This window comes from Rhinichthys klamathensis, unplaced genomic scaffold (assembly GCF_029890125.1).
Source record: "Rhinichthys klamathensis goyatoka isolate OS25496 unplaced genomic scaffold, OSU_Roscu_1.1 h1tg000001l_1, whole genome shotgun sequence".
Lineage (NCBI taxonomy): Eukaryota > Metazoa > Chordata > Actinopteri > Cypriniformes > Leuciscidae > Rhinichthys > Rhinichthys klamathensis.
The window spans coordinates 4556344-4583737 of record NW_026606555.1 but is presented as its reverse complement, the minus strand read 5'-3'; the positions used below and the strand labels follow the sequence as shown (position 1 = coordinate 4583737).

At 45.3% G+C, this 27394-nt stretch overlaps 1 protein-coding gene, 1 long non-coding RNA gene, 4 other non-coding genes and 1 pseudogene across 6 annotated transcripts in view; 4 read left to right on the top strand and 3 right to left on the bottom strand.

Moving 5' to 3' along the window:
• LOC130088913 (piggyBac transposable element-derived protein 4-like) overlaps window positions 1–6918 on the bottom strand; it is a 118743-nt gene extending 111825 nt beyond the window's left edge. Inside the window, exon 1 of the mRNA XM_056255953.1 lies at window positions 6899–6918. Within this exon, the coding sequence (XP_056111928.1) occupies window positions 6899–6918 (20 nt within the window). The remainder of the gene's footprint in view (window positions 1–6898) is intronic.
• LOC130093183 (small nucleolar RNA U3) lies at window positions 1007–1220 on the top strand. The gene has a single exon (XR_008807952.1). It is a non-coding gene; the product is annotated as a small nucleolar RNA U3 (small nucleolar RNA).
• LOC130095345 (small nucleolar RNA U3) lies at window positions 2716–2922 on the top strand. Its single transcript, XR_008808096.1, has one exon. It is a non-coding gene; the product is annotated as a small nucleolar RNA U3 (small nucleolar RNA).
• Window positions 5682–5895, top strand: LOC130090984 (small nucleolar RNA U3). The gene has a single exon (XR_008807758.1). It is a non-coding gene; the product is annotated as a small nucleolar RNA U3 (small nucleolar RNA).
• Window positions 6919–15540: 8622 nt separating the features above from the next.
• LOC130088829 (uncharacterized) lies at window positions 15541–22555 on the top strand (annotated as a pseudogene).
• A 1612-nt stretch (window positions 22556–24167) lies between these two features.
• On the bottom strand, window positions 24168–24936 carry LOC130090737 (uncharacterized). The gene is made up of 3 exons (XR_008807728.1): window positions 24806–24936; window positions 24605–24727; window positions 24168–24342 (listed from the first exon to the last, which is right to left on the bottom strand). It is a non-coding gene; the product is annotated as an uncharacterized LOC130090737 (long non-coding RNA).
• A 1434-nt stretch (window positions 24937–26370) lies between these two features.
• Window positions 26371–26584, bottom strand: LOC130091909 (small nucleolar RNA U3). Its single transcript, XR_008807878.1, has one exon. It is a non-coding gene; the product is annotated as a small nucleolar RNA U3 (small nucleolar RNA).
• Window positions 26585–27394: the final 810 nt, after the last annotated feature.

Below are 27394 nucleotides of genomic sequence, written 5' to 3'. Positions count from 1 at the left end.
GCATTTCCACCAACTCACATTCCAAACTTGGAACCACCCACAGCTGTAGGCAATGATGGCCTAATGGAGGTCACCGTACAATTGGGAACTCTGCTACACTCAAGGCTAGATGGTTCTAAGTACAGAATCCTTCAGTATGAGGTGCTGAAGCACACGTTGGCCAAGAGAGAACCGGCTGAAGAGTAAGAAGACAGAGACAGACTTGCAACATCTTCTTTTTAATGATTTTGCCTTTCTTCAGTTGTGTCTTCCCCCTTTAAGGTGGCCTAGCGTTGAAACAGACGTGGGGAACAAAGCCGCCACTGATACCACAGCCCGGAAGGAACCTAAGTTCCAGTTTACATTCCTAAGTTCTTGGCTAAATAAAAGATCATTTCTGTTAACCCTGCTCCCGTCTCTCTTGTGGTTGTGTTTTGTGGCAGCTTAAACCTCTCCTCGTCTTGGGGCCCGTGTCACGGCGTCCTTTGAATAAAGCGAACGTTGTCTCATCCGAGATGCAATACCGCATCACTGCAAAAACTTGAAATGTTTGCAGCGATGTGGTATTGCATCTCGGATAAGACAGCAGATACGAAAATCAGGTGCTATTGAAAAAACGGGCCTGACACGGGTTAATTTCACATTTCGATGTCAGCCATAGCATGTTTTCTAAGTGCACGACCGACGTCAGCTTGTTTCTGAAATGTCTACATAAAGAATTGTTAATGTGCCTGTGACTTTTCTTTTCAAAGATTTTCTACATTTAGCTTCAACAAATGTAAACTACAAAGCATGACACGGGCAGCTATGCTTACAAAAAAGTATGACATTATGGATTGTTGTGTGTATTCCACATATCTTAAAAGTAGGCTTCAAAGAGATTGTGGAAGTCCTTTCTGCTTTTGGCTCCGATGTATGCGCTAAAATGTCACGTAAACTTTAAAGCCCAGAAAATTCAACTAGGCAAAACCCTTTTAGAGGAGAGGCGCAGCAGAATGGAATGCCGATTGAGTTTCCATAAACCGTTAAGACTATATTTTCAGGGATCATTTCTATAGTTCTTTGCTTGGAAATGTGTTTCAAAAGTGTTTGTCTCCCAACCCACGATGAAGAGTAATGATGCTCCTTTCTGAGCGTGAATTGGGTGCAGAGCAGCGACTTTGGTTGTGAGCTCTGTGTCGTTGATGAACATTCTGTATTGCTTTTTGCAATATTGAAGAAAGGAGTATGTTCTGAGTGGTGTTTGGCATTTAAGTCTCATTTTGGAATTTCTTTGTTTTTGCATCTGTAGGTCCCATGCAGAAAACTTTGTTGAAAGGCAGAACCGTTTGCAATGACGCAGGACTGTGTGTTGTGTAAGACAGCAGTTGCAAAAAGTGGGTTTTATGGTAAAGAGTGCTCTGGATATGTGCTCAGTTTGAGGTCAGCCATTGCAAGTTTTCCAAGAACGCAATCAAAGTCAAGTGTCTGAAATGCCTACGTTAGCAATTGTTGGTAGGTGCGGGACTTTTTCGTTGGACGTCAACTCTGTGTCGTTGATGAAGTTTCTGTGTAGCTTTTGTCGATGTTGAAGAAAGGGGTATATAATCTGAGCGTTGTTTGACATTTGTGCCTTTTGAGAAAGTGGATTGTTTTAGAAGCTTTTCTGAAATGCGTTGTGGCAATCCAATATTGGAAAGAGGAGCCCAGGACCAATGAAGCAGCTCCCGGCTAGGACAAGACATCAATCTTGAGCATTTCTACCAACTCACATTCCAAACTTGGAACCACCCACAGCTGTAGGCAATGATGGCCTAATGGAGGTCACCGTACAATTGGGAACTCTGCTACACTCAAGGCTAGATGGTTCTAAGTACAGAATCCTTCAGTATGAGGTGCTGAAGCACACGTTGGCCAAGAGAGAAACTGGCTGAAGAGTATGAAGACAGAGACAGACTTGCAACATCTTCTTTGTAATGATTTTGCCTTTCTTCAGTTGTGTCTTCCCCCTTTAAGGTGGCCTAGCGTTGAAACAGATGTGGGGAACAAAGCCGCCACTGATACCACAGCCCGGAAGGAACCTAAGTTCCAGTTTACATTCCTAAGTTCTTGGCTAAAGAAAAGATCATTTCTGTTAACCCTGCTCCCGTCTCTCTTGCGTGTTTTGTGGCAGCTTAAACCTCTCCTCGTCTTGGGGCCCGTGTCACGGCGTCCTTTGAATAAAGCGAACGTTGTCTCATCCGAGATGCAATACCGCATCACTGCAAAAACTTGAAATGTTTGCAGCGATGTGGTATTGCATCTCGGATAAGACAGCAGATACGAAAATCAGGTGCTATTGAAAAAACGGGCCTGACACAGGTTCATTTCACATTTCGATGTCAGCCATAGCATGTTTTCTAAGTGCACGACCGACGTCAGCTTGTTTCTGAAATGTCTACATAAAGAATTGTTAATGTGCCTGTGACTTTTCTTTTCAAAGATTTTCTACATTTAGCTTCAACAAATGTAAACTACAAAGCATGACACGGGCAGCTATGCTTACAAAAAAGTATGACATTATGGATTGTTGTGTGTATTCCACATATCTTAACAGTAGGCTTCAAAGAGATTGTGGAAGTCCTTTCTGCTTTTGGCTCCGATGTATGCGCTAAAATGTCACGTAAACTTTAAAGCCCACAAAATTCAACTAGGCAAAACCCTTTAAGAGGAGAGGCGCAGCAGAATGGAATGCCGATTGAGTTTCCATAAACCGTTAAGACTATATTTTCAGGGATTATTTCTATAGTTCTTTGCTTGGAAATGTGTTTCGAAAGTGTTTGTCTCCCAACCCACGATGAAGAGTAATGGTGCTCTTTTCTGAGAGCGAATTGGGCGCAGAGCAGCGACTTTGGTTGTGAGCTCTGTGTCGTTGATGAACGTTCATTTTTGCAATATTGAAGAAAGGAGTATGTTCTGAGTGGTGTTTGGCATTTAAGTCTCATTTTGGAATTTCTTTGTTTTTGCATCTGTAGGTCCCATGCAGAAAACTTTGTTGAAAGGCAGAACCGTTTGCAATGATGCAGGACTGTGTGTTGTGTAAGACAGCAGTTGCAAAAAGTGGGTTTTATGGTAAAGAGTGCTCTGGATATGTGCTCAGTTTGAGGTCAGCCATTGCAAGTTTTCCAAGAACGCAATCAAAGTCAAGTGTCTGAAATGCCTACGTTAGCAATTGTTGGTAGGTGTGGGACTTTTTCGTTGGACGTCAACTCTGTGTCGTTGATGAAGTTTCTGTGTAGCTTTTGTCGATGTTGAAGAAAGGGGTATATAATCTGAGCGTTGTTTGACATTTGTGCCTTTTGAGAAAGTGGATTGTTTTAGAAGCTTTTCTGAAATGCGTTGTGGCAATCCAATATTGGAAACAGGAGCCCAGGACCAATGGAGCAGCTCCCGGCTAGGACAAGACATCAATCTTGAGCATGTCCACCAACTCACATTCCAAACTTGGAACCACCCACAGCTGTAGGCAATGATGGCCTAATGGAGGTCACCGTACAATTGGGAACTCTGCTACACTCAAGGCTAGATGGTTCTAAGTACAGAATCCTTCAGTATGAGGTGCTGGAGCACACGTTGGCCAAGAGAGAACCGGCTGAAGAGTAAGAAGACAGAGACAGACTTGCAACATCTTCTTTTTAATGATTTTGCCTTTCTTCAGTTGTGTCTTCCCCCTTTAAGGTGGCCTAGCGTTGAAACAGATGTGGGGAACGAAGCCGCAACTGATACCACAGCCCGGAAGGAACCTAAGTTCCAGTTTACATTCCTAAGTTCTTGGCTAAATAAAAGATCATTTCTGTTAACCCTGCTCCCGTCTCTCTTGTGGTTGTTGTTTTGTGGCAGCTTAAACCTCTCCTCGTCTTGGGGCCCGTGTCACGGCGTCCTTTGAATAAAGCGAACGTTGTCTCATCCGAGATCAGTGGTGGTAAGTAATGAAGTAAAAATACTTTGTTACTTTACTTAAGTATTTTTTTCGGGGATCTGTACTTTACTTGAGTATGTTTTATTTGCATCTACTTTCACTTTTACTCCACTACAATTTTAAAGACAAAGTTTACTTTTTACTCTGATACATTTCCCCATGCCCGCTCCAAGTATTTATTACACTGGCTTTCCAAACCAATGAAAAACTTGTTTTTCTTTTGAAAAAAGAACGCACAAGCTCTTTGCCAGCATACGCTCACATAGCAGTCAGTCAGTTCGCCATTGACCGCAGAAACCGGTGAAGCTGCAGCTCTCGCTGCCAGCAATGATCCCAAGATTTCCGACAGGGATCACCCATGGCCATATATCAATGATATGTTCGAATTCACTGAAGTGAATGGAGATTAATATCGGCTGAAATGTCTTCTTTGCCTGCCACGGGTGAATGAAATTTCAGCATTCAAAACTTTACCCTCAAATCTGATAAAACATATTGAGGTTAATTGACGTTAAAGTCCTTAAAATAATGTTTTACCTTAAAATAATGTTTTCAAAATCGTTTCAGCGGTTCATCAAGTCATAACAGGCTGAAAGGCACTTCTGCATTTGCTTTGTGGTCCTATATCTGCTAGAACCACACTATATAAGTTTGCCAGATCGGGTCGCGTTTCTGCAGTTCGAATGAGACATAAGAACACTACAAATCTGACTTGCTTTACGGCAAGTGTTACAATTGGACATCATTTACTCTAAAGCCGGTGCTGGATAAACAGTGGATAAACAGCGAGCGTGCGTGCGACAGTAGGCTGCGGTAGGCTAAATTATTTACGACAGCGGTAACGGACAATGCCGCTTCTAACCTGTAGGGGGACCGCAGAGGAAAAGTTCTTTAGTGTTGCTTTAATGTTACTATTGTTATCCAAGTGATTTCATATTGAAACGTGCCTTGTAAACAGCTAGCTAACAAATTCTTAATTGCAGTATCTAATCTTGTTCAAATAAAACATTGCATATCACTCCCAAAACAATTGATCTGCTTAATTATTGATATTTACAGTTAATTTGAATATTTACTTTTTACTTTCGGTACTTAAGTACGTTTTAAATCGGATACTTTTGTACTTTTACTCAAGTGATGTTTGAATGGAGGACTTTCTACTTTTACTGGAGTAATTTTTTATTTAGGTATATATACTTTTACTCGAGTATTACTTTTGAGTACTTTTACCACCCCTGTCCGAGATTCAATACCGCATCACTGCAAAAACTTGAAATGTTTGCAGCGATGTGGTATTGCATCTCGGATAAGACAGCAAATACGAAAATCAGGTGCTATTGAAAAAACGGGCCTGACACGGGTTCATTTCACATTTCGATGTCAGCCATAGCATGTTTTCTAAGTGCACGACCGACGTCAGCTTGTTTCTGTAATGTCTACATAAAGAATTGTTAATGTGCCTGTGACTTTTCTTTTCAAAGATTTTCTACATTTAGCTTCAACAAATGTAAACTACAAAGCATGACACGGGCAGCTATGCTTACAAAAAAGTATGACATTATGGATTGTTGTGTGTATTCCACATATCTTAACAGTAGGCTTCAAAGAGATTGTGCAAGTCCTTTCTGCTTTTGGCTCCGATGTATGCGCTAAAATGTAAACTTTGTCACGTAAACTTTAAAGCCCACAAAATTCAACTAGGCAAAACCCTTTTAGAGGAGAGGCGCAGCAGAATGGAATGCCGATTGAGTTTCCATAAACCGTTAAGACTATATTTTCAGGGATCATTTCTATAGTTCTTTGCTTGGAAATGTGTTTCGAAAGTGTTTGTCTCCCAACCCACGATGAAGAGTAATGATGCTCCTTTCTGAGCGTGAATTGGGTGCAGAGCAGCGACTTTGGTTGTGAGCTCTGTGTCGTTGATGAACGTTCTTTTTTGCTTTTTGCAATATTGAAGAAAGGAGTATGTTCTGAGTGGTGTTTGGCATTTAAGTCTCATTTTGGAATTTCTTTGTTTTTGCATCTGTAGGTCCCATGCAGAAAACTTTGTTGAAAGGCAGAACTGTTTGCAATGACACAGGACTGTGTGTTGTGTGAGACAGCAGTTGCAAAAAGTGGGTTTTATGGTAAAGAGTGCTCTAGATATGTGCTCAGTTTGAGGTCAGCCATTGCAAGTTTTCCAAGAACGCAATCAAAGTCAAGTGTCTGAAATGCCTACGTTAGCAATTGTTGGTAGGTGCGGGACTTTTTCGTTGGACGTCAACTCTGTGTCGTTGATGAAGTTTCTGTGTAGCTTTTGTCGATGTTGAAGAAAGGGGTATAATCTGAGCGTTGTTTGACATTTGTGCCTTTTGAGAAAGTGGATTGTTTTAGAAGCTTTTTTGGAATGCATTGTGGCAATCCAATATTGGAAAGAGGAGCCCAGGACCAATGGAGCAGCTCCCGGCTAGGAAAAGACATCAATCATGAGCATTTCCACCAACTCACATTCCAAACTTAGAACCACCCACAGCTGTAGGCAATGATGGCCTAATGGAGGTCACCGTACAATTGGGAACTCTGCTACACTCAAGGCTAGATGGTTCTAAGTACAGAATCCTTCAGTATGAGGTGCTGAAGCACACGTTGGCCAAGAGAGAAACCGGCTGAAGAGTAAGAAGACAGAGACAGACTTGCAACATCTTCTTTTTAATGATTTTGCCTTTCTTCAGTTGTGTCTTCCCCCTTTAAGGTGGCCTAGCGTTGAAGCAGATGTGGGGAACAAAGCCGCCACTGATACCACAGCCCGGAAGGAACCTATGTTCCAGTTTACATTCCTAAGTTCTTGGCTAAATAAAAAATTATTTCTTTTAACCCTGCTCCCGTCTCTCTTGTGGTTGTGTTTTGTGGAAGCTTCACAGCTTAACCAGCTTCACCAGCTTCATCTGGTGATGCGTTGAGCTTGAGGGTAAATCGCAACTGTGGGCTATTGGCAGTTGTTACTCTCCTTTGGCGTTCCTCATGGTGTGGTCTTGTGTGCGCTTGACGTGGACGCACGACTTATGAAATGAAGGTACGTAAAACTTTCACTATTGAGTGGCGCTCCCTTTTTAGACTGCAAGTATATGTGCTATGTTTATATTTTAGGAGGAATAGACTGGTCAGTGACACCTGCGGGGCAACGCTGTTTGACGCTGCAGCTTTATACACTCGGATTCCTGCTGTGTTGTACGTCCGGACTTTTCCCGGCAATAACATTTCGCATCAACACGTGCGCTTGATTTATGCGTCTTGTGTGACGCCTGCTCTACAGCACTCGGCTTGGTGATCGCTCGGTTGTTTCTCCAACTAGTCTTTTAAATTGTGTGATTTGCTGTTTATGTATATATATATATATATATATATATATATATATATATATATATATATTCTGTGTCTTTATTTATGAATGTTCTGGTATGTTGATTTAAATGTTTATTATTTGTGTGTCTTTGGTGGTTAAGTGTCCTTGTTGTATGTTGAGACCAGTGCAGTAATTTCTGCTCTCATTACAGGAGCCGAGGCTTCAAGGCAGGTCGCTAGTAGGCCCTCACGTGCTGTGGTGGAGGTTTTGTCACTGAGTGCTGTGCGTTCATGCTTGACCGTATTGGAGTGTGTGTGTAATGCCTGTGCACAGGGTGGTAAGAGTGATTTATAGGGGCCGTGTGCTCACTAAAGTAGTGTACCTGCCATTGTTAAGCCTCGGCTTCCTCCTTGACTTGAGTGTTCCACGATGACCCAGTCTTTTCATGCTGTCCTAAGATTGTTGTTGACTATAATAAAATCTTTTGTATTTTTGTATCCACATCTCTGGCCCTTCCTCGATAATAACGTTCCTGTGTGTCCTATTTGTGGGTTATTATTTTTGTGGGCGTAGTCGTGCATATGTAGAGGTAGTTATAGAGCCTCTCAGCTTAAGCGGCCCCCCACTACGTGTAGAATACACACAACAATCCATAATGTCATACTTTTTTGTAAGCATAGCTGCCCGTGTCATGCTTTGTAGTTTACATTTGTTGAAGCTAAATGTAGAAAATCTTTGAAAAGAAAAGTCACATCGGGTGACTGTCACCGGGTGAGACAAATAAGAACCTTAAAACTGGGATTTGTTGCACGGGGGAGCGACTTCCGGTGTAACACCGGGCCGGTTCCGGTGAAATGTTATGGCCGCCGGCTGTGGACACCAATCAGGCCGTTATCGATGAGCACATGCGGGAAGAGGCATATATAAGGAGAAGTTTGAAGACATAGGTTGTGGGTTCTTGGTGCTTATGTTTTCACGTTGGGTTCTCCTTGGTGTTCTTGTCAGTGGACAGCAGGAAGCAGCATCCGCAGCGAATACAAGTGTGGGGATGTTTACACATTGAAGACGGGTGAGTGACTGGCATATGGAACTGAGAGAACAGAGTGATTAAGTGCAGCGCTGAAGATCCATGCTGTTATCAAGGAGAGAAGTTAAGTACACTTTTTCATCAACGTACGAAAGGGTGATGTTGTGAAGATTTACCAAGAACATTCTGAATACTGACTTGCGCTGGCTGGCAGTGTGGGTTGTTTCTCTCGTTGTGAGTCTCAGAGACCAAGGAAAGAACTGGGCTTTATAGGATCGCTCTTGAAACCTGATACCCCCGTGTGAAAAGCCATCTGTGGATTGTCTGACCCTGCAAAGATGGAGTGTAGGCCTGTTGTTCAAGGGAGGTGATGTGGCATTGCAGTGTCTGAAAGTGTGAATTGTGTCCAGGTTCCCAACCACCTGATGCTACATTGGAGAAAGGAGAAGCTCGGCCTTGTGTGCTGAGAGTCTGCTGACTGCTTCGTTCGATCTGCTGCCGTTCTATGAACTGAGAGATCCTGTGAACCATTATTCTGAAAGAGAGTCTTCTGACTGCTGCATCCAATCTGCTGCCGTTCTATGAACTGAGACCCTGCGAACCATTATTCTGAAGGAGAGTCTGCTGACTGCTGCGTCCAATCTGCTGCCGTTCTACGAGCTGAGAGATCCTGTGAACCATTGTTCTGAAGGAGGGTCTGCTGACTAATGCGTCCGATCTGCTGCCGTTCTACGAGCTGAGAGATCCTGTGAACCATTGTTCTGAAGGAGGGTCTGCTGACTGCTGCGTCCGATCTGCTGCCGTTCTACGAGCTGAGAGATCCTGTGAACCATTGTTCTGAAGGAGGGTCTGTTGACTGCTGCGTCTGATCTGCTGCCGTTCTACGAGCTGAGAGATCCTGTGAACCATTGTTCTGAAGGAGAGTCTGCTGACTGCTACATCCGATCTGCTGCCGCTCTATGAGCTGGGAGATCCTGTGAAACATTGTTCGGAAGAAGAGTCTGCTGACTGCTGTGTCCGATCTGCCGCCGTTCTATGAGCTGAGAGATCCTGTGAACCATTATTCTGAAGGAGAGTCTGCTGACTGCTGCGTCCGATCTGCTGCCGTTCTATGAACTGAGAGATCCTGTGAACCATTATTCTGAAGGAGAGTCTGCTGACTGCTGCGTCCGATCTGCTGCCGTTCTATGAACTGAGATACCCTGCGAACCATTATTCTGAAGGAGAGTCTGCTGACTGCTGTGTCCGATCTGCTGCCGTTCTACGAGCTGGGAGATCCTGTGAACCATTGTTCTGAAGGAGTGTCTGTCGACGGCTGTGTCCGATCTGCCGCCGTTCTACGAGCCGAGAGATCCTGCAAACCATTGCTCTGAAGGAGGGTAAGCTGACTGCTGCGTCCGATCTGCCACTGTTTGAGGAACCGAGAAAGCTTGCTAACCGCTGCCCCGTAATCGGGAGGAGGATTTGCTTGCTACTGTCACCCACCTGTTGTCCTCCGGTGGACGGGAGAGATCTGGTTCTCCGAGGCGGCGTTCCGCCTCCGCTGCCCTGCAAGGAAAGAGAGTGCACGGCTGTGCCAACGTTACGAGCCAAAAACCCATTCTCTGCTGCTTACCTTCCGCTGTCATCCGTCACAGACCCTCTTGACCTCCCTCTGGCCAGAGTTCCCCTTGTCAGAGGCCCATGTGGGACACCCTGGAGTGAAGTAAAGGAACCCGGAGTCATTCCGATGCTGTTTTAAGTGCTATTAATTAATAAATAAAAATAAATGATTTTATATTACCTGTTGTCTTGCCTGATTGGTGTCTTTGGTGTCGGCTCCTCCGGAGTGTGGTTATTGACCCTTGGCCTTGGGAAACGGTTACATCAAGTGGCGTAGTCGGCAGGGTTACCACGCAGAGTTGAGTGGCCAAGGATCCATGATGGCGGATGAAGAGTTGCCAGCCGTCCGGCATCCGATGGTACCAATGTTTATGGGAGCTCCGTGGGCCCAGAAGTATGGTGGGCTTGGATCTGAATTGAACTTGATTGACTGGAGAGCACAAGTGGAGTATTTGGCTGGACTACAGGGGTTAAGTGAGGCCCAGAAGGTACAGTTTGTTCTGAATTCCCTAGAGGGGGAGGCGAAGAGAGAGGTCCGAGCTGCACCTGAGGCTGTCCGAGCCACCACACGAGCCATCTTTGAATTCTTGACTGGGCAGTATGGTGATTCCACTCCGGTGGCGGTGCAATTCTTCAACTGCAAGCAGGGGCCTAGACAAACTCTACGGGCGTTCGCCCTGCGTCTACGAGAGCAGTATTCTAGATTAAAGAACCGAGAAAATCATGGTCTGGGAGAAGAAGAGATACATTGTCCGCTTGTAGAGATAAAGGTGAATGGTGTTAATGTCCGGTGCCTGGTAGACACCGGATCCCAGGTCACCCTATTTGCTGAAAGTCTGTCTAAAGAACTGTTTAATGCCCATCACTTACCGGAAGCCGAAGTCCCCTGGCTCACACTACACTCAAAAAAATGATATGTTGGCTTTACTTAACTTTTTTATGTAAACAGGTTCCACCGGTTCCACATAACTATGTTTAGTTAAACAAACATAATATGTTCATGTAACTTCAACATCATGGAATTTGGTCATTTTAAGCGACCCAATTAAACTCTGAGCTAATGAGTTAATTAAGTGAATAACTGAGTGATGATTGAGCATTATTGAAGACACCTGATGTTAACAAGCAGAATCTCTGAAGGAGAAAACCGGAATGTTTAAGTCACCATTATGGAGATAAGTGTGTGTTTTAGTTGGGCTCTTGACCATTAACTTATTAACTTTAGATTTTGTTTGGTTGCTGTACATGGGTTATAACAGCCGGATGAACAATAAACAAAGGTCATCTGATGGTGTTGGTTGTGTTTTAACATAATCGTTATTTCACAATCATTTGACCTGAGTCACTGAACTTATATTAATCCGAATTTCTGAGATAAGTTTACCTTACGAATAATAGCAGCACTGTCATTATAGAGCATACTATTTTTAGACTTTTCAATGAAATTTAAATGATCAAATCAATAAATAATAAATAAACTTCCTAAAAAATATTTTGAGTAGGCACACACAGACATCAAGAATCAGCCTGTGAATCTCAACAATGGTGACAATTATAAAGCATGTTGCAGTGCATTCTGGGTGCCACCAATCAAAATTCATTCATGGCTCCCATCATGCATTGCTGCATGAATAAATAATGAGCTTATGATCTGTTTGTCACCATTGCTGAGATTCATATGCTGATTCTTTATGTCTGTGTGTGCCTACTCAGGATATTTTTTAAGAAGTTTATTTTTTATTTCTTGATTTGATCATTTGAATTTCATTGAAAAGCCTAAAAATAGTTTGCTCTACAATGACAGTAAGGTAAACTTAACTCAGAAATTGGGTTCAATATAAGTTCAGTGATTGAGGTCAAATGATTGTGAAATAATGATTATGTTAAATCACAACCAACACCATCAGATCTCCTCAGTTCATTGTTCATCTGGCTGTTACAACTCATGTACAGCAACCAAACAAAATCTAAAGTTAATAAGTTAATGGTCAAGAGCCCAACTAAAACAAATACTTATCTCCATAATGGTGACTTAAACATTCCGGTTTTCTCCTTCAGAGATTCTGCTTGTTAACATCAGGTGTCTTCAATAATACTCAATCATCACTCAATTATTCACTGAATTAACTCATTAGCTCAGAGTTTAATTGGGTCGCTTAAAATGACCAAATTCCATGATGTTGAAGTTACATGAACATATTATGTTTTTTTAACTAAACATAGTTATGTGGAACCGGTGGAACCTGTTTACATAAAAAAGTTAAGTAAAGCCAACATATCATTTTTTTGAGTGTACGGGGAGCAAATGGCCTGAACATCCCGTATATCGGGGACCAAGTGACTGACTTTGAGATCCATGGGACTGTGATACCACAGAAGGGAGTAGTAGTTGTCCGAGACTCTTGCCTGGGGGCGCATCGAGCCTTGTTGGGGATGAATGTACTGATGGAATGTTGGGAGGAATTGTTTCGAGCCGGGCCCCTTCGTGCCACTTCTTTGGCCGAGAAGCAAGACTGGGAACGTGTTGTTACGGATTGTCGGCGAGTACAGGCCGCAAGTTTCCAACAAGATCGAGAGGACGCTGGCCGAGTGGCATGTCGGTATGCTATCTCCGTTCCGGCCCGAAGCGAGGTGGTAGTCTGGGTTCGTCTCCCCGCTTGGACTTATGGTCCAGAAGATTGCCTAGTCGAGAGCGGTACCGTCCGGTCCCTTCAACCTTGTACTCCGAGATCCGTACCTTGTTGCGGGGGATGCTAGAACGAGGAATCATTCGGGAGAGCTGCAGTCCGTGGGCAGCCCCGATTGTGCTGGTGCGCAAGAAAACCGGCTCTTGGAGATTCTGTGTAGACTATCGCAAGCTGAATCAGGTCACCAAAAAGGACGCTTTTCTCCTGCCGAGGATTGAAGACTCCCTCACTGGCCTAACCCACGCCGCCTGGTACTCTACCCTTGATCTTGCAAGCGGATACTGGCAGGTGCAGGTGGAAGGAAGAGACCAAGAGAAGACCACCTTTACCACGCCCTTTGGGTTATTTGAGTGGGATCGGATGCCGTTTGGACTCTGCAACGCCCCCGCCACGTTCCAACGGTTGATGCAGCGATGCCTAGGAGGGCAGTTGGTGGACTCCACTCTGGTCTATCTAGACGACGTGATCATCTACTCACCTGACTTTAACTCCCACCTGTTACATCTAGAGCAAGTATTCCGAGCCATGGAGAAGTATGGGTTGAAGCTCCAGCCTGGGAAATGCCAGCTCTTTCGGAAGGTCAAGTTCTTGGGCCATCGTGTGAGTGCTGCGGGAGTGGCCGTAGACCCGGATAAGGTCTCTGCTGTGCAAGGCTGGGATCCCCCTAAAACGGTGAAGCACGTGAGGTCCTTTTTGGGATTTGTGGGATACTATCGGCGCTTCATCAAGGATTTCTCCCGGATTGCTAAGCCCTTAAATCAACTGCTCGCTGGTTCAAGTCGTCCACGTGGGTGAAGTTCCCCTTTGATAGTCTGGAGCCCAGAGTGTGAAATAGCCTTTCAGAGGCTGAAACAGGAGCTGTTGCAGGCCCCTATTCTGGCCTAAGCCGATTTCACTCAGCCATTTGTCCTGTACACGGATGCCAGTAATACACGGGGCTAGGGGCGGTACTGGCCCAGCGGCAGAACGGAGTGGAGAAGGTTATTGCCTATGCCAGCCGGAGTCTCCACCCAGCAGAGCGGAACGACGCAAATTATAGATCCTTTAAGATCGAGCTGTTGGCCCTGAAGTGGGCCTTATGTGAGAAATTCAAGGATTACTTATGGGGAACTGAAGTATTGGTGGTCACTGACAACAGCCCGCTGGTTCACCTCCAGACGGCTAAACTGGGAGCGGTAGAGCAGAGGTGGGCGGCCCAACTCGCCAACTTCAACTACCAGCTGCAGTATCGGCCAAGCCGTGAGCACATCAACGCCGATGTCCTGTCCCGATTACCTGTGGCCAGAGCTGGAGAACATCTAGAGGTGGAACTGGATGAGGGGCTGATGGTGGGAGTGATAGAGGCACCTGGAGCGCAGTCGGAAGAAGTCCCGGATAGTTGGGGATGGGACCCGCAACGCTGGAGGGAACGACAGGGGGAGGACGAAGGGCTGGCCACCCTGCGAACTTATCTGGAGCAAGGTACATTACCTGGAGCGGCGGAGCGACAGGGCCAAATGTTGATGGTGAGGAAACTGCTGGGGCACTGGAGACGGCTGTGTCTGCGAGATGGAGTGGCCTGTCGATCTATCCAGGACCCAAGGACTCGTGAGGCTGTACATCAGGTGGTGGTGCCAGAAGCCCAAGTTCAATCCCTGCTCCAGGCATACCATGACCTGCTGGGGCATCAAGGGAGGGGGAGAACAGTGTCCTTGTTGCGTAGGCACTTCTATTGGGGCAAAATGGAAGAGTCCGTGGGGAGGTATGTGCAGGAATGCCCCCGCTGTACGTTGTTTAAAGCCAGGAGAGAAGTGAGGGCCCCCTTAGTTCCGGTACGGCCCCGGGCCCCGTTGCATATGGTGGCTATGGACTTTCTGACCTTGAGTCGCCCGATGGATCGGTATCAAAATATCCTGGTGGTGACGGATCGGTTTACGAAGTATGCCTGGGCTACTCCGACTCTGGATCAGATGGCTACCACGGCAGCGAATTCCCTTTGGAGAACTGTGTTCCAGCCCTTTGGGTGCCCCGAAACCCTCCATTCGGATCAAGGGCCGAACTTCGAGTCCCGTGTGATCCAGGAGCTGTGTCAACTGTACGGGTGTAGGAAGACCCACACCACTCCATACCATCCGCAGGGAAATGGTAGGTGCGAGCGCTTTAACCAGACGTTGTTGAGTTTGTTGGGGACCTTGGATACGGACCATCAGAATCAGTGGACGGATAGTCTCCCTGCCTTGGTACAGGCTTACAATAATAGCGTCCACAGCACCACGGGATACGCCACGCCCCCACTTACCTGATGTTTGGAAGGCACGTATGCTTGCCTACGGATCTGCTACTGGGAACTGCTGCAACCGGAGAGCCCACCACCACTACGGAGTGGGTACACCGACACCATCGACAGCTTCACGCTGTTTACGAGAGGGTCTCTGAACATCTTGATACAGCTGCTAAGAAGAACAAATGCCTGTACGATCGAACCGCTCGAGAGGCCCCCTTGCTGCCTGGTGAGCGGGTGCTGGTGCGCGATAATCGGCGCCAAGGGAAGGGGAAGCTCAGCGACCGGTGGGAGACCGTACCATATGTGGTGGAGCGACGACAGAGCCCTGATCAGCCCGTTTATGCCGTTCGTCCGGAGGGAAGAGCCAGGCCTGTGAGGATCTTGCACCATAACTTGCTTCGCCCGTGTCCCAACTACCCAAGGCAAGTGGTCGAGGCCCCGCCAGCCCCAGTGGCCCCCGGACCACCTTGGACGGGTTGGGCTATGGTTCCTAGAGTCCCCGTTGCTGAGCCAAGGAGAGAGGAACCAGTTGTGCCGTTTAGACGTTCGCAACGAGAGACCCAGGGAGTGCCTCCTGCGAGGTATGGGGAATGGGAGTCGGGCCCCCGTTCTCGGGACTAGAACGGATTGGTGAGGGAGGGTGTCACCGGGTGAGACAAATAGGAACCTTAAAACCGGGATTTGTTGCACGGGGGAGCGGTGAGCCGGTTCCGGTGACATGTCATGGCCGCCGCCGTTGACGAGTGCCAGCTGTGGACACCAATCAGGCCATTATCGGTGAGCACATGGGGGAAGAGGCATATATAAGGAGAAGTTTGAAGACATTCGTTTGAAGACTTTGCGTTAACGTGGATATTTCAGATGGCGCCTGTGAGAGTGGCACGCCGTCTAACACTCCTTACTATGTCCTGTATTTGGCTGGTTTTATGTGCTCTTATACCTTTTAATTATGCTGAGTCTATTGTTTACGATCGTCAGACACTACTGGATATTCGCAATTACTGCATGGACGTTCTCGACACAAAACTGGAAAATTTTGCAAACAAAACTTACAGGAGCACTTTAAGAGACATCCCAGATTTTCTTCGTCGCTGGCAAGTGGATGTTACCCCGAGGAAACGTCGGAGAAGACGTGGGAAACGGAGCAGGAAAATGGTCAGTTTAAAGATCCATCTACGAGCTGGTCGTCTTTTCAACTCTACGGACCATGGAGCGGATCGGCTTCGTGGTTCGGTATGTGCCGGTACCCTCTTTTCACTGGCTTACATACATTCAGCTTGACTTCCCAGTTCCTCCCGATCCGCTGGCTCAACTTCCAGAGGATTTTTATCAACGATTGATTATTCGACCTCGCCCGACGGGGGTAAACACTGCTAATCTTCGTCCCCTGAAGAAATCTTCGACTTCATACACCACTCTACATTCTCCAAAAATGGCGCTGATAAACGCACATTCCTTGGTTAAAAATAATAATTTAATTAATAATTCATCACATTTATATAGCGCTTTTCTGGACACTCAAAGCGCTTCACATAGAAGGGGGGAATCTCCTCAACCACCACCAATGTGCAGCATCCACCTGGATGATGCGACGGCAGCCATATTGCGCCAGAACGCCCACCACACACCAGCTTACTGGTGGAGAGGAGACAGAGTGATGAAGCCAATTGGTATATATATATGGGGATGATTAGGAGGCCATGAAGGACAGAGGCCACTGGGCAAATTTGGCCAGGATGCCGGGGTTACACCCCTACTCTTTCGAAAGACATCCTGGGATTTTTTGTGACCACAGAGAGTCAGGACCTCGGTTTAACGTCTCATCCGAAGGACGGTGCTCTTGTACAGTATAGTGTCCCCGTCACTATACTGGGGCGTTAGGACCCACACAGACCACAGGGTGAGCGCCCCCTGCTGGCCGCACTAACACCTCTTCCAGCAGCAACCTGGTTTTCTCAGAAGGTCTCCCATCCAGGTACTAACCAGGCTCAGCCCTGCTTAGCTTCAGTGGGCAACCAGTCTTGGGCTACAGGGTGATATGGCTGCTGGCTTAATAAGACATTGGCTGCTGGATAAATAAGACATTTATCTTAAAGGATTTTATTCTATCCCACAACTTGGACTTCATGTTTATTACTGAAACTTGGACGAAGGTAGGAGATATGAGCCCTTATTCAGAAGTGGTTCCTATTGACTATTGTTTTTACAATGCTTCCCGTCCTGCTGGCAGGGGTGGAGGGTTAGCTATTATTACCAAAGAAAGCTTTGGAGCACGCGGTCAAATGCTACCCTCCACTAACCCCACAAGTTTTGAAGTACAGCTATTATTGCTTGACTGGTCTCAACCTATTGTCATAGCTCTAATATATAGACCCCCACATCTGATGAAAAACTTTATTGAAGAATTCTCTGAGTTTGTGGGGGATCTAATTATTGCACATAATATGTTCATGTAACTTCAACATCATGGAATTTGGTCATTTTAAGCGACCCAATTAAACTCTGAGCTAATGAGTTAATTAAGTGAATAACTGAGTGATGATTGAGCATTATTGAAGACACCTGATGTTAACAAGCAGAATCTCTGAAGGAGAAAACCAGAATGTTTAAGTCACCATTATGGAGATAAGTGTATGTTTTAGTTGGGCTCTTGACCATTAACTTTTTAACATAAAGTTGCTGTACATGAGTTATAACAGCCGGATGAACAATAAACAAATGTCATCTGATGGTGTTGGTTGTGTTTTAACATAATCATTATTTCACAATCATTTGACCTGAGTCACTGAACTTATATTAAACCGAATTTCTGAGTTATTAGAACATATCATTTTTTTGAGTGCAGGTCCGTGTGTACTCACCTCGTTTTTGCGAGGCTTTTAATGAACGCTACAATGGAAATATTTCCTTCTGGTCCCATGAGTATTTGTTACCTGATTTAGATGTTGAGCAGCATCTTGCATATATAAATACGATATGGTTGGAAACACTGAATGATGTTGCACCTTACAGGTCGCTAAAGCCGAAGCGTAAATCTGAGCCTTGGATAGATCATGACATTCGTGCCTTGAGACAATCATGTAGGAAAGCAGAAAGGAAATGGAAGAAAGACAAACTGCAAATATCTTGTAATATACTCAAAAACTGTTTGTTGATATATCAGAACGCTGCTAAGAAAGCCAAGTCTGTCCACTTTTCTAACTTGATTGAAAAACACCATCAAACTAGGAGTTTAATTCTAGGAGAATTCTCTTTTCAGTTATAGATTCAGTACTCAATCCTTCTGTATCGATTTTTACCATTGCGACCAATGCTTTATGCGAAGAGTTTTTAAATTATTTTGGAACAAAAATTACCAATCTTAAAACTCAAATACATGTGACCAAGGTGAAAAGACATTGCTAAAGATTCCTTCGGTCTCTTGGACTACTTTTAATTCCATCTCCCTGCAATCTCTTAAAGAAGTAATTACAAAGTTAAAAAGCTCCCCGAGTCCCCATGACATTATACACCCCCGCTACCTAAAGCAAGTAATTGATACTGTAGGTCCAGGGCTTGTGTCTCTACTTAATAACTGTCTGAAAACAGGGGTCATCCCTGAGAGCTTAAAATTGGCCACTGTCACCCCTGTATTAAAGAAACCTACACTGGATCCTACCATTTTAGCAAATTTTCGCCTGTTTCTGTTCTACCCTTTATCTCTAAGGTGATGGAAAAAATCGTCTTTCTGCAACTTCAATCATTTTTAACTAATAAATACATCTATGAGACCTTCCGATCAGGTTTCAAAACATTCCATAGTACAGAAACGGCCCTTGTTAAAGTCCTAAATGACATTTTAATGGCTACTGACTCGGGAGATTCTGTTATGTTAGTTATGCTAGACCTGTCCTCAGCCTTCGACACCGTCGATTATGAAATTCTCATATCTCGGTTGGAGTCCTATGTGGGACTTGGAGGAACGGTCTTAAAGTGGTTCAAATCTTTAACAAATAGAACTTTTTTAGTTAAAATAGGAAATTCAAATTCTTCATTGCGCAAGCTAACCTGTGGTGTACCGCAGGGGTCTGTTCTTGCACCTACTCTTTTCTCTCTCTATCTGCTTCCCTTGGGATCTATCTTTAGGAAACATAACGTTTCTTTTCATTGCTATGCTGATGATATGCAAATATATCTGCCTATGACCTCTGATAATGAGGATGCTCTTAGTTGCTTATCCGCCTGTCTGGACGACGTAAAATCATGGCTCTCAAATAACTTCCTGTTTTTAAATTCAGATAAAACAGAAGCCAATGTTTTTAGCCCCTCCGAAACTAGTAGAAAATTTGGAACTTTTATTTGGAATTTTTAAATTTGAGTACCTCATCCCAAGTGCGTAATTTAGGTGTGATGATCGACAATAGTCTGAAATTTGACAGGCAAATTGCCTCTGTAGTGGGCTCTAGCTTCTTCTACTTACGCTCTCTTTCTAAAATTAAACCTTTTCTCTCGAACGCCTCATTAGAGGTTGCTGTCCATGCCTTTATAACATCGAGGCTGGACTACTGCAACTCTCTATATTATGGTGTGGCTAAGACTCAAATTTCACGCCTTCAAGTCGTTCAAAACGCAGCAGCGAGATTCCTGAAGGGATGTAAAAAGTTTGATCATGTTACACCCCTTCTGAGATCCCTACATTGGTTACCGGTTCAGTATAGAATTGAATACAAAATTCTATTGCTGGTCTACAAATCTGCTCTGAAAACTCATCTGTTTGATTCAGCTTTTAATATGTAATTGGATTTTGTACTCACTGATCCTAAGTGATCACTGTTTGTTTTATTATGTATTTTATTGCAATTTTTGTACAGCACTTTGGTCGGTTGCCAGCCGGTAGTAAATGTGCTCTATAAATAAACGGAACTTGAACTTAAACATAGGTTGTGGGTTCTTGGTGCTTGTGTTTTCACGTTGGGTTCCCCTTGGTGTTCTTGTCAGTGGACAGCAGAAAGCAGCAACCGCAGCGAATACAAGTGTGGGGATGTTTACACATTGAAGACGGGTGAGTGACTGGCATATGGAACTGAGAGAACAGAGTGATTAAGTGCAGCGCTGAAGATCCATGCTGTTATCAAGGAGAGAAGTTAAGTACACTTTTTCATCAACGTACGAAAGGGTGATGTTGTGAAGATTTACCAAGAACATTCTGAATACTGACTTGCGCTGGCTGGCAGTGTGTGTTGTTTCTCTCATTGTGAGTCTCAGAGACCAAGGAAAGAACTGGGCTTTATAGGATCGCTCTTGAAACCTGATACCCCCGTGTGAAAAGCCATCTGTGGATTGTCTGACCCTGCAAAGATGGAGTGAAGGCCTGTTGTTCACGGGAGGTGATGTGGCATTGCAGTGTCTGAAAGTGTGAATTGTGTCCAGGTTCCCAACCACCTGATGCTACATTGGAGAAAGGAGAAGCTCGGCCTTGTGTGCTGAGAGTCTGCTGACTGCTGCGTTCGATCTGCTGCCGTTCTATGAACTGAGAGATCCTGTGAACCATTGTTCTGAAGGAGAGTCTGTCTATATACCCGTTCTCTTGAAGAACGGGTATATAGACACCTCAGTGCAAAAGGGGGTAGTCCCAGGAGTACCTGGATGCTTAGAGCACACAGGAGTGGTGAGCCAGTTGATCCGGGAGGCAAAGGAGAACAGAGGAGACCTTGCCGTACTCTGGCTGGATCTTACCAATGCCTACGGGTCTATTCCCCACAAGCTGGTCAAAGAAGCACTGACAAGACATCATGTGCCAGAGATGATCCGCAACCTTATTCTGGACTACTACAACAGTTTCAGATTGAGAGTTTCATCAGGAACGGTAACATCTGCCTGGCAACGGCTAGAGAAGGGTATTATCACCGGCTGTACAATCTCCGTACCACTCTTTGCTCTAGCCATGAACATGATCGTCAAATCAGCAGAGGTGGAATGTAGAGGCCCCATGTCTAGATCTGGTACTCGGCAGCCACCCATAAGAGCCTTCATGGATGACCTTACTGTGACAGCAGCTTCAGTTCCCGGGTGCAGATGGCTTCTTCAGGGGCTCCAACGCCTCATCCTATGGGCAAGGATGAGTTTTAAGCCAGGCAAGTCCAGGTCCCTGGTTTTAAAGAAAGACAAAGTGGCCGATCGGTTCCGCTTTACTTTGGAGGGGACACAAATTCCTTCAGTAACAGAAAGACCAGTCAAGAGCTTGGGGAAGATCTTTGACAGCGCCCTGAAGGACACAACTGCGCTCCAACAAACCAGAAACGACATGACGAACTGGCTCACGGCAGTCGACAAGTCGGGGCTTCCAGGAAAGTACAAAACCTGGATGTATCAACACGGAATCCTGCCAAGGCTTCTCTGGCCCCTTCTCATATACGAGGTACCCATGACAACGGTAGAAGCACTGGAGAGAACCATCAGTCAGTTCCTCAGGAGGTGGTTGGGACTCCTACGGTCCCTGAGTAACATCGCCCTCTATGGTCATTTCACCAAGCTGAAACTTCCCATCAGCAGCTTGTCTGAGGAATTCAAGGTCATACGTGCCCGGGAGGTCATGATGTACCGAGATTCCTCCGATGCCAAAGTCTCCTCAGCTGGAATCTGTGTTAAGACGGGAAGGAAGTGGAAGGCACAGGAAGCGGTGGACAGAGCGGAGGCTCGGCTGAGGCATGGTGTCTTGGTTGGCAATGTGGCAGTGGGACGTGCAGGCCTGGGCAGTTTCCCTAAGCCACGCTATGACAAATCAAGAGGGAGGGAGAAGCGTCAGTTGGTGCTGGATGAGGTACGGGCAAAGGTGGAGGAGGACCGTATGACCAAGATGGTCAGTATGAAACAGCAAGGCGCCTGGACTAGGTGGGAGAACGGCGAGCAGCGTAAGATCACCTGGGCAGAGCTGTGGAGCTCTGAACCACAGCGCATCAAGTTCCAGATCCGTTCGGTGTACGATCTTCTACCTAGCCCATCCAACCTACACCGCTGGGGCCTGGTAGACTTACCAACATGCCAACTGTGCCAAAGGAGTGGCACTCTGGAGCACATCCTTAGCTGCTGTCCAAAGGCTTTGGGGGATGGGCGGTATCGCTGGCGACATGACCAGGTCCTCAGGGCTCTTGCAGATACTATCACCACAGCAATTCAGAGCAGTAAGAGTCAGCAGCCCTCCAAGCAAACCATCTCCTTTGTCAGAGCTGGGGAGAAGAAGGCACATCAGCAGCCATGCTCCCCAGGCGGGCTCCTCACCAATGCAAGAGACTGGCACCTTCAAGTGGACCTTGGAAGGCAGCTCAAGTTCCCGAATCACAGCACGGCCACTTCACTCCGCCCAGACGTGGTGATTACATCGGAGTCGACCAGGCAGGTGGTCATAGTGGAGCTTACTGTCCCCTGGGAAGACAGATTGGAGGAGGCAAATGAGCGCAAGAGAGCCAAATATGCAGAGCTGGTGGAGGAGTGCAGGAGCGGCGGCTGGAAAACACGCAGTGAGCCAGTGGAGGTCGGTTGCCGGGGCTTTGCAGGAAAGTTGTTACCCCGAACACTCAAACTCCTTGGAGTTAAAGGACATCTGTGCAGGCGAGCCATAAAGAACATCTCTGAGGCTGCCGAAAAAGCCTCACGATGGCTGTGAATCAGGAGGCGGGATCCGTGGAGTAGCACGCCACTTGGACACAGGCCGGGGACTGATCACCCCCGGCTGGGTCGCCCGGGCGAGGGTGTCTGTTGATTAAAGACCCGAAACACCTTTTGACCCCGGGTTCATCACTGATGACGTGTCCAAGTAGCACCAGAAAGTGTATGTTAGAACCTGCTGACTGCTGCATCCGATCTGCTGCCGTTCTATGAGCTGGGAGATCCTGTGAAACATTGTTCGGATGGAGAGTCTGCTGAGTGCTGTGTCCGATCTGCCGCCGTTCTGCGAGCTGAGAGATCCTGTGAACCATAATTCTGAAGGAGAGTCTGCTGACTGCTGCGTCCGATCTGCTGCCGTTCTATGAACTGAGAGATCCTGTGAACCATTATTCTGAAGGAGAGTCTGCTGACTGCTGCGTCCGATCTGCTGCCGTTCTATGAACCGAGAGACCCTGCGAACCATTATTCTGAAGGAGAGTCTGCTGACTGCTGTGTCCGATCTGCTGCCGTTCTACGAGCTGGGAGATCCTGTGAACCATTATTCTGAAGGAGAGTCTGTTGACGGCTGTGTCCGATCTGCCGCCGTTCTACGAGCCGAGAGATCCTGTGAACCATTGCTCTGAAGGAGGGTCTGCTGACTGCTGCGTCCGATCATGCTACTGTTTGAGGAACCGAGAAAGCTTGCTAACCGCTGCCCCGTAATCGGGAGGAGGATTTGCTTGCTACTGTCACCCACCTGTTGTCCTCCGGTGGACGGGAGAGATCTGGTCCTCCGAGGCGGCGTTCCGCCTCCGCTGCCCTGCAAGGAAAGAGAGTGCACGCCTGTGCCAACGTTACGAGCCAAAAACCCATTCTCTGCTCCTTACCTTCCGCTGTCATCCATCACAGACCCTCTTGACCTCCCTCTGGCCAGAGTTCCCCTTGTCGGAGGCCCATGTGGGACACCCTGGAGTGAAGTAAAGGAACCCGGAGGCATCCCGTTGTAGCGTGTAACACGTGTTTAGTGTGTCATACTAGCGTAACATTCAATATGGGCCAATTGATCAGAAGGAAGATGCGTCTACTGGAGAGAGGAAGACAGCATAGCAGGTGAGTGAACAATCAATACAAAGTCTTGTTTCTGATTCAGTTTTTGGTCTTGTATTAGGAGAACACTTTTACTCATGTGTGAATCACAAAGATGAACAATTAAAATATAATAAATGACAATATTCAAACTCTTCTTGTTTTTTTTTCCAGATACGTGGACTCAGTTTTGAACAGTACTCTATTGGAAACAGATTCTCACATGCTTATGAATAATAAAAGAATTAAAATAAATCTCTGTGTCAGATTCCTTACAACACAACAAAATTAAAGAACAATAGATAATGCTTTCACACAAAGTATTGCAATCAATAGCTCAATTACCTCAGAATATAATCAAACAAACAATCAGTTTGATTCAATACACAGAATGAAATTCTGAACTTTCGCTTTCAGTTGCAAACAAATCACTTTCTCCTCAAAACTTAATAGTCTGTCCAATGTGAATCAGAGACTCAAGATTTGACAAATCAATTCAGTTAACCTGAGTTCATAACTCGAGTCGTTGAATTCAGAGAACTGTTGATTCTTTTAGAATGATTCAGGATCACAATCGATGTCTTTTGTTGAGAAATCAAAAAGGAAAAATAGAAAAAACATGATGATCTCAATGAGTCCCGGTTGTCAAAAAGTGAAAGAAAGAATTCTCCTACCAGTTTGATGGCTCAAAAACACAGTTCAACAGAGAAAACGATTCCGTGGGTGGCTCGCCATATACAATCTGCACCTTGTGCGTCCAGCACGAATCAGGGAAATCATCACAGAAGAACTTGAATCTCACAAAAAAAAAACAGCCTTGTAAAACACAAGGCAGAACAATAATTAATCTTCAATTCAAACAATTTCATCGTCAAATCACATGCATGCACTTCAATTAACACATTAAACATAACACTTTAACAGCATACTTCATTAGCATTCTCACACGTGCGTCAGCTTTAGCATGTGCTATCCACTTCGGCTCGCACAGCCTATATAAACACTCTGTATTGTTTCTCTATCAGATCCGCTACACTTTTTCCATAAACGTCAAGTTAATGTTTGAGTTTTAACTGACCAAGGCGATGAATTTATATATTTAACAAGGAAGTTCATTTGTGGCACATTGATGTTCCGTGTATCTGCATCGATCTGTTTCACAAGCCTCCGTCTCATCCGCTTCTTACTCTGGCATCAGCTCCTTCATATTACAGCATCAGATCAGAAATCCTGTTTTTTCTGTTGTATTCGATCACTTTTCTCTGAATTAATCACTTACATGGAGGGGTTTTGAAGATCACTCCGTGTAGCTGCCTCATCTCACTCGCTCCACGAGTAGCAGATAGGCGGGGCTTGGCTCACTGCTGCTACTAGCTCTTAAAGAGCCCATCACCTCATTTAATCGGTGATTTCTTTCTGTTTCTTTCTTACTTATTTTTTACTTTTATTTTATTTTATTAGTAGCCTGGGTTACCCGGGTTACACTTGGCCTTGGGAAACGGTTACACTACTGTTAAGATATGTGGAATACACACAACAATCCATAATGTCATACTTTTTTGTAAACTTAGCTGCCCGTGTTATGCTTTGTAGTTTACATTTGTTGAAGCTAAATGTAGAAAATCTTTGAAAAGAAAAGTCACAGGCACATTAACAATTCTTTATGTAGACATTTCAGAAACAACCTGACGTCGGTTGCGCACTTAGAAAACATGCTATGGCTGACATCGAAATGTGAAGTGAACCCGTGTCAGGCCCGTTTTTTCAACAGCACCTGATTTTCGTATTTGCTGTCTTATCCTAGATGCAATACCACATCGCTGCAAACATTTCAAGTTTTTGCAGTGATGCGGCATTGTATCTCGGATGAGACAACGTTCGCTTTATTCAAAGGATGCCGTGACACGGGCCCCAAGACGAGGAGAGGTTTAAGCTGCCACAAAACACAACCACAAGAGAGACGGGAGCAGGGTTCACAGAAATGATCTTTTATTTAGCCAAAAACATAGGAATGTAAACTGGAACTTAGGTTCCTTCCGGGCTGTGGTATCAGTGGCGGCTTTGTTCCCCACATCTGTTTCAACGCTAGGCCACCTTAAAGGGGGAAGACACAACTGTAGAAAGGCAAAATCATTAAAAAGATGATGTTGCAAGTCTGTCTCTGTCTTCTTACTCTTCAGCCGGTTTCTCTCTTGGCCAACGTGTGCTTCAGCACCTCATACTGAAGGAATCTGTACTTAGAACCATCTAGCCTTGAGTGTAGCAGAGTTCCCAATTGTACGGTGACCTCCATTAGGCCATCATTGCCTACAGCTGTGGGTGGTTACAAATTTGGAATGTGAGTTGGTGAAAATGCTCATGATTGATGTCTTTTCCTAGCCGGGAGCTGCTCCATTGGTCCTGGGCTCCGCTTTCCAATATTGGATTGCCACAACGCATTCCAGAAAAGCTTCTAAAACAATCCACTTTCTCAAAAGGCACAAATGTCAAACAACGCTCAGATTATATACCCCTTTCTTCAACATCGACAAAAGCTACACAGAAACTTCATCTCTCTTGGCTTGGCTTCGCGAACGAAGATTTAGGATTTAGATTTTTTGCTAACGTAGGCATTTCAGACACTTGACTTTGATTGCGTTCTTGGAAAACTTGCAATGGCTGACCTCAAACTGAGCACATATCCAGAGCACTCTTTACCATAAAACCCATTTTTTGCAACTGCTGTCTTTCACAACACACAGTCCTGCGTCATTGCAAACAGTTCTATCTTTCAACAAAGTTTTCTGCATGGGACCTACAGACACAAAAACAAAGAAATTCCAAAATGAGACTTAAATGCCAAACACCACTCAGAACATACTCCTTTCTTCAATATTGCAAAAAGCAATACAGAACGTTCATCAACGACACAGAGCTCACAACCAAAGTCGCTGCTCTGCAACCAGTTCACGCTCAGAAAGGAGCATCATTACTCTTCATCGTGGGTTGGGAGACAAAAACTTTCCAAACACATTTCCAAGCAAAGAACTATAGAAATGATCCCTGAAAATATAGTCTTAAAGGTTTATGGAAACTCAATCGGCATTCCATTCTGCTGCGCCTCTCCTCTAAAAGGGTTTTGCCTAGTTGAATTTTGTGGGCTTCAAAGTTTACGTGACATTTTAGCGCATACATCGGAGCCAAAAGCAGAAAGGACTTCCACAATCTCTTTGAAGCCTACTGTTAAGATATGTGTAATACACACAACAATCCATAATGTCATACTTTTTTGTAAGCATACCCACATAGCAACATTGTGTCGGCCCAGAGCCAGCCCAAGTCTGGCACTTGTGGAATGCGGATCTGGCCTACATACAGCTTGAAATGACGGCCCTTGGGTGGCCCACTCCTGTTTGCCAGATCTGGGCCACAAGCAGGCCATAGCAATGCCACGTGTCAGCCAAGAGCAAAGAAATAAACCAGAAATGGACCTTATCTGAGCCACAAAATCTGTGTATATTTAATATGAAGTAATTTCAGCCTTAATAAAGCCTGTTAACAAGCAGAATCACTGAGGTTGCATCAGAATCCTCAGCCGCTTGCCTGTCCTCAGATGACTGCAGAATGGAGCCTGGTGCTGGTCCTTTCATCGGTAAGAACTTCTAACATTTTACCTACACTCAAAAAAATGATATGTTGGCATTAATTAACTTTTTTATGTAAACAGGTTCCACATAACTGGGTTACGTTAAACAAACATAATGTGTTCATGTAACTTAAACATAATGGAGTTAAGTAATTCTAAGCGACCTAATTAAGCGGTGTTAAAGTTAATGAGATAATTAAGTGAATAATTGAGTGATGATTGTGCATTATTGAAGACACCTGA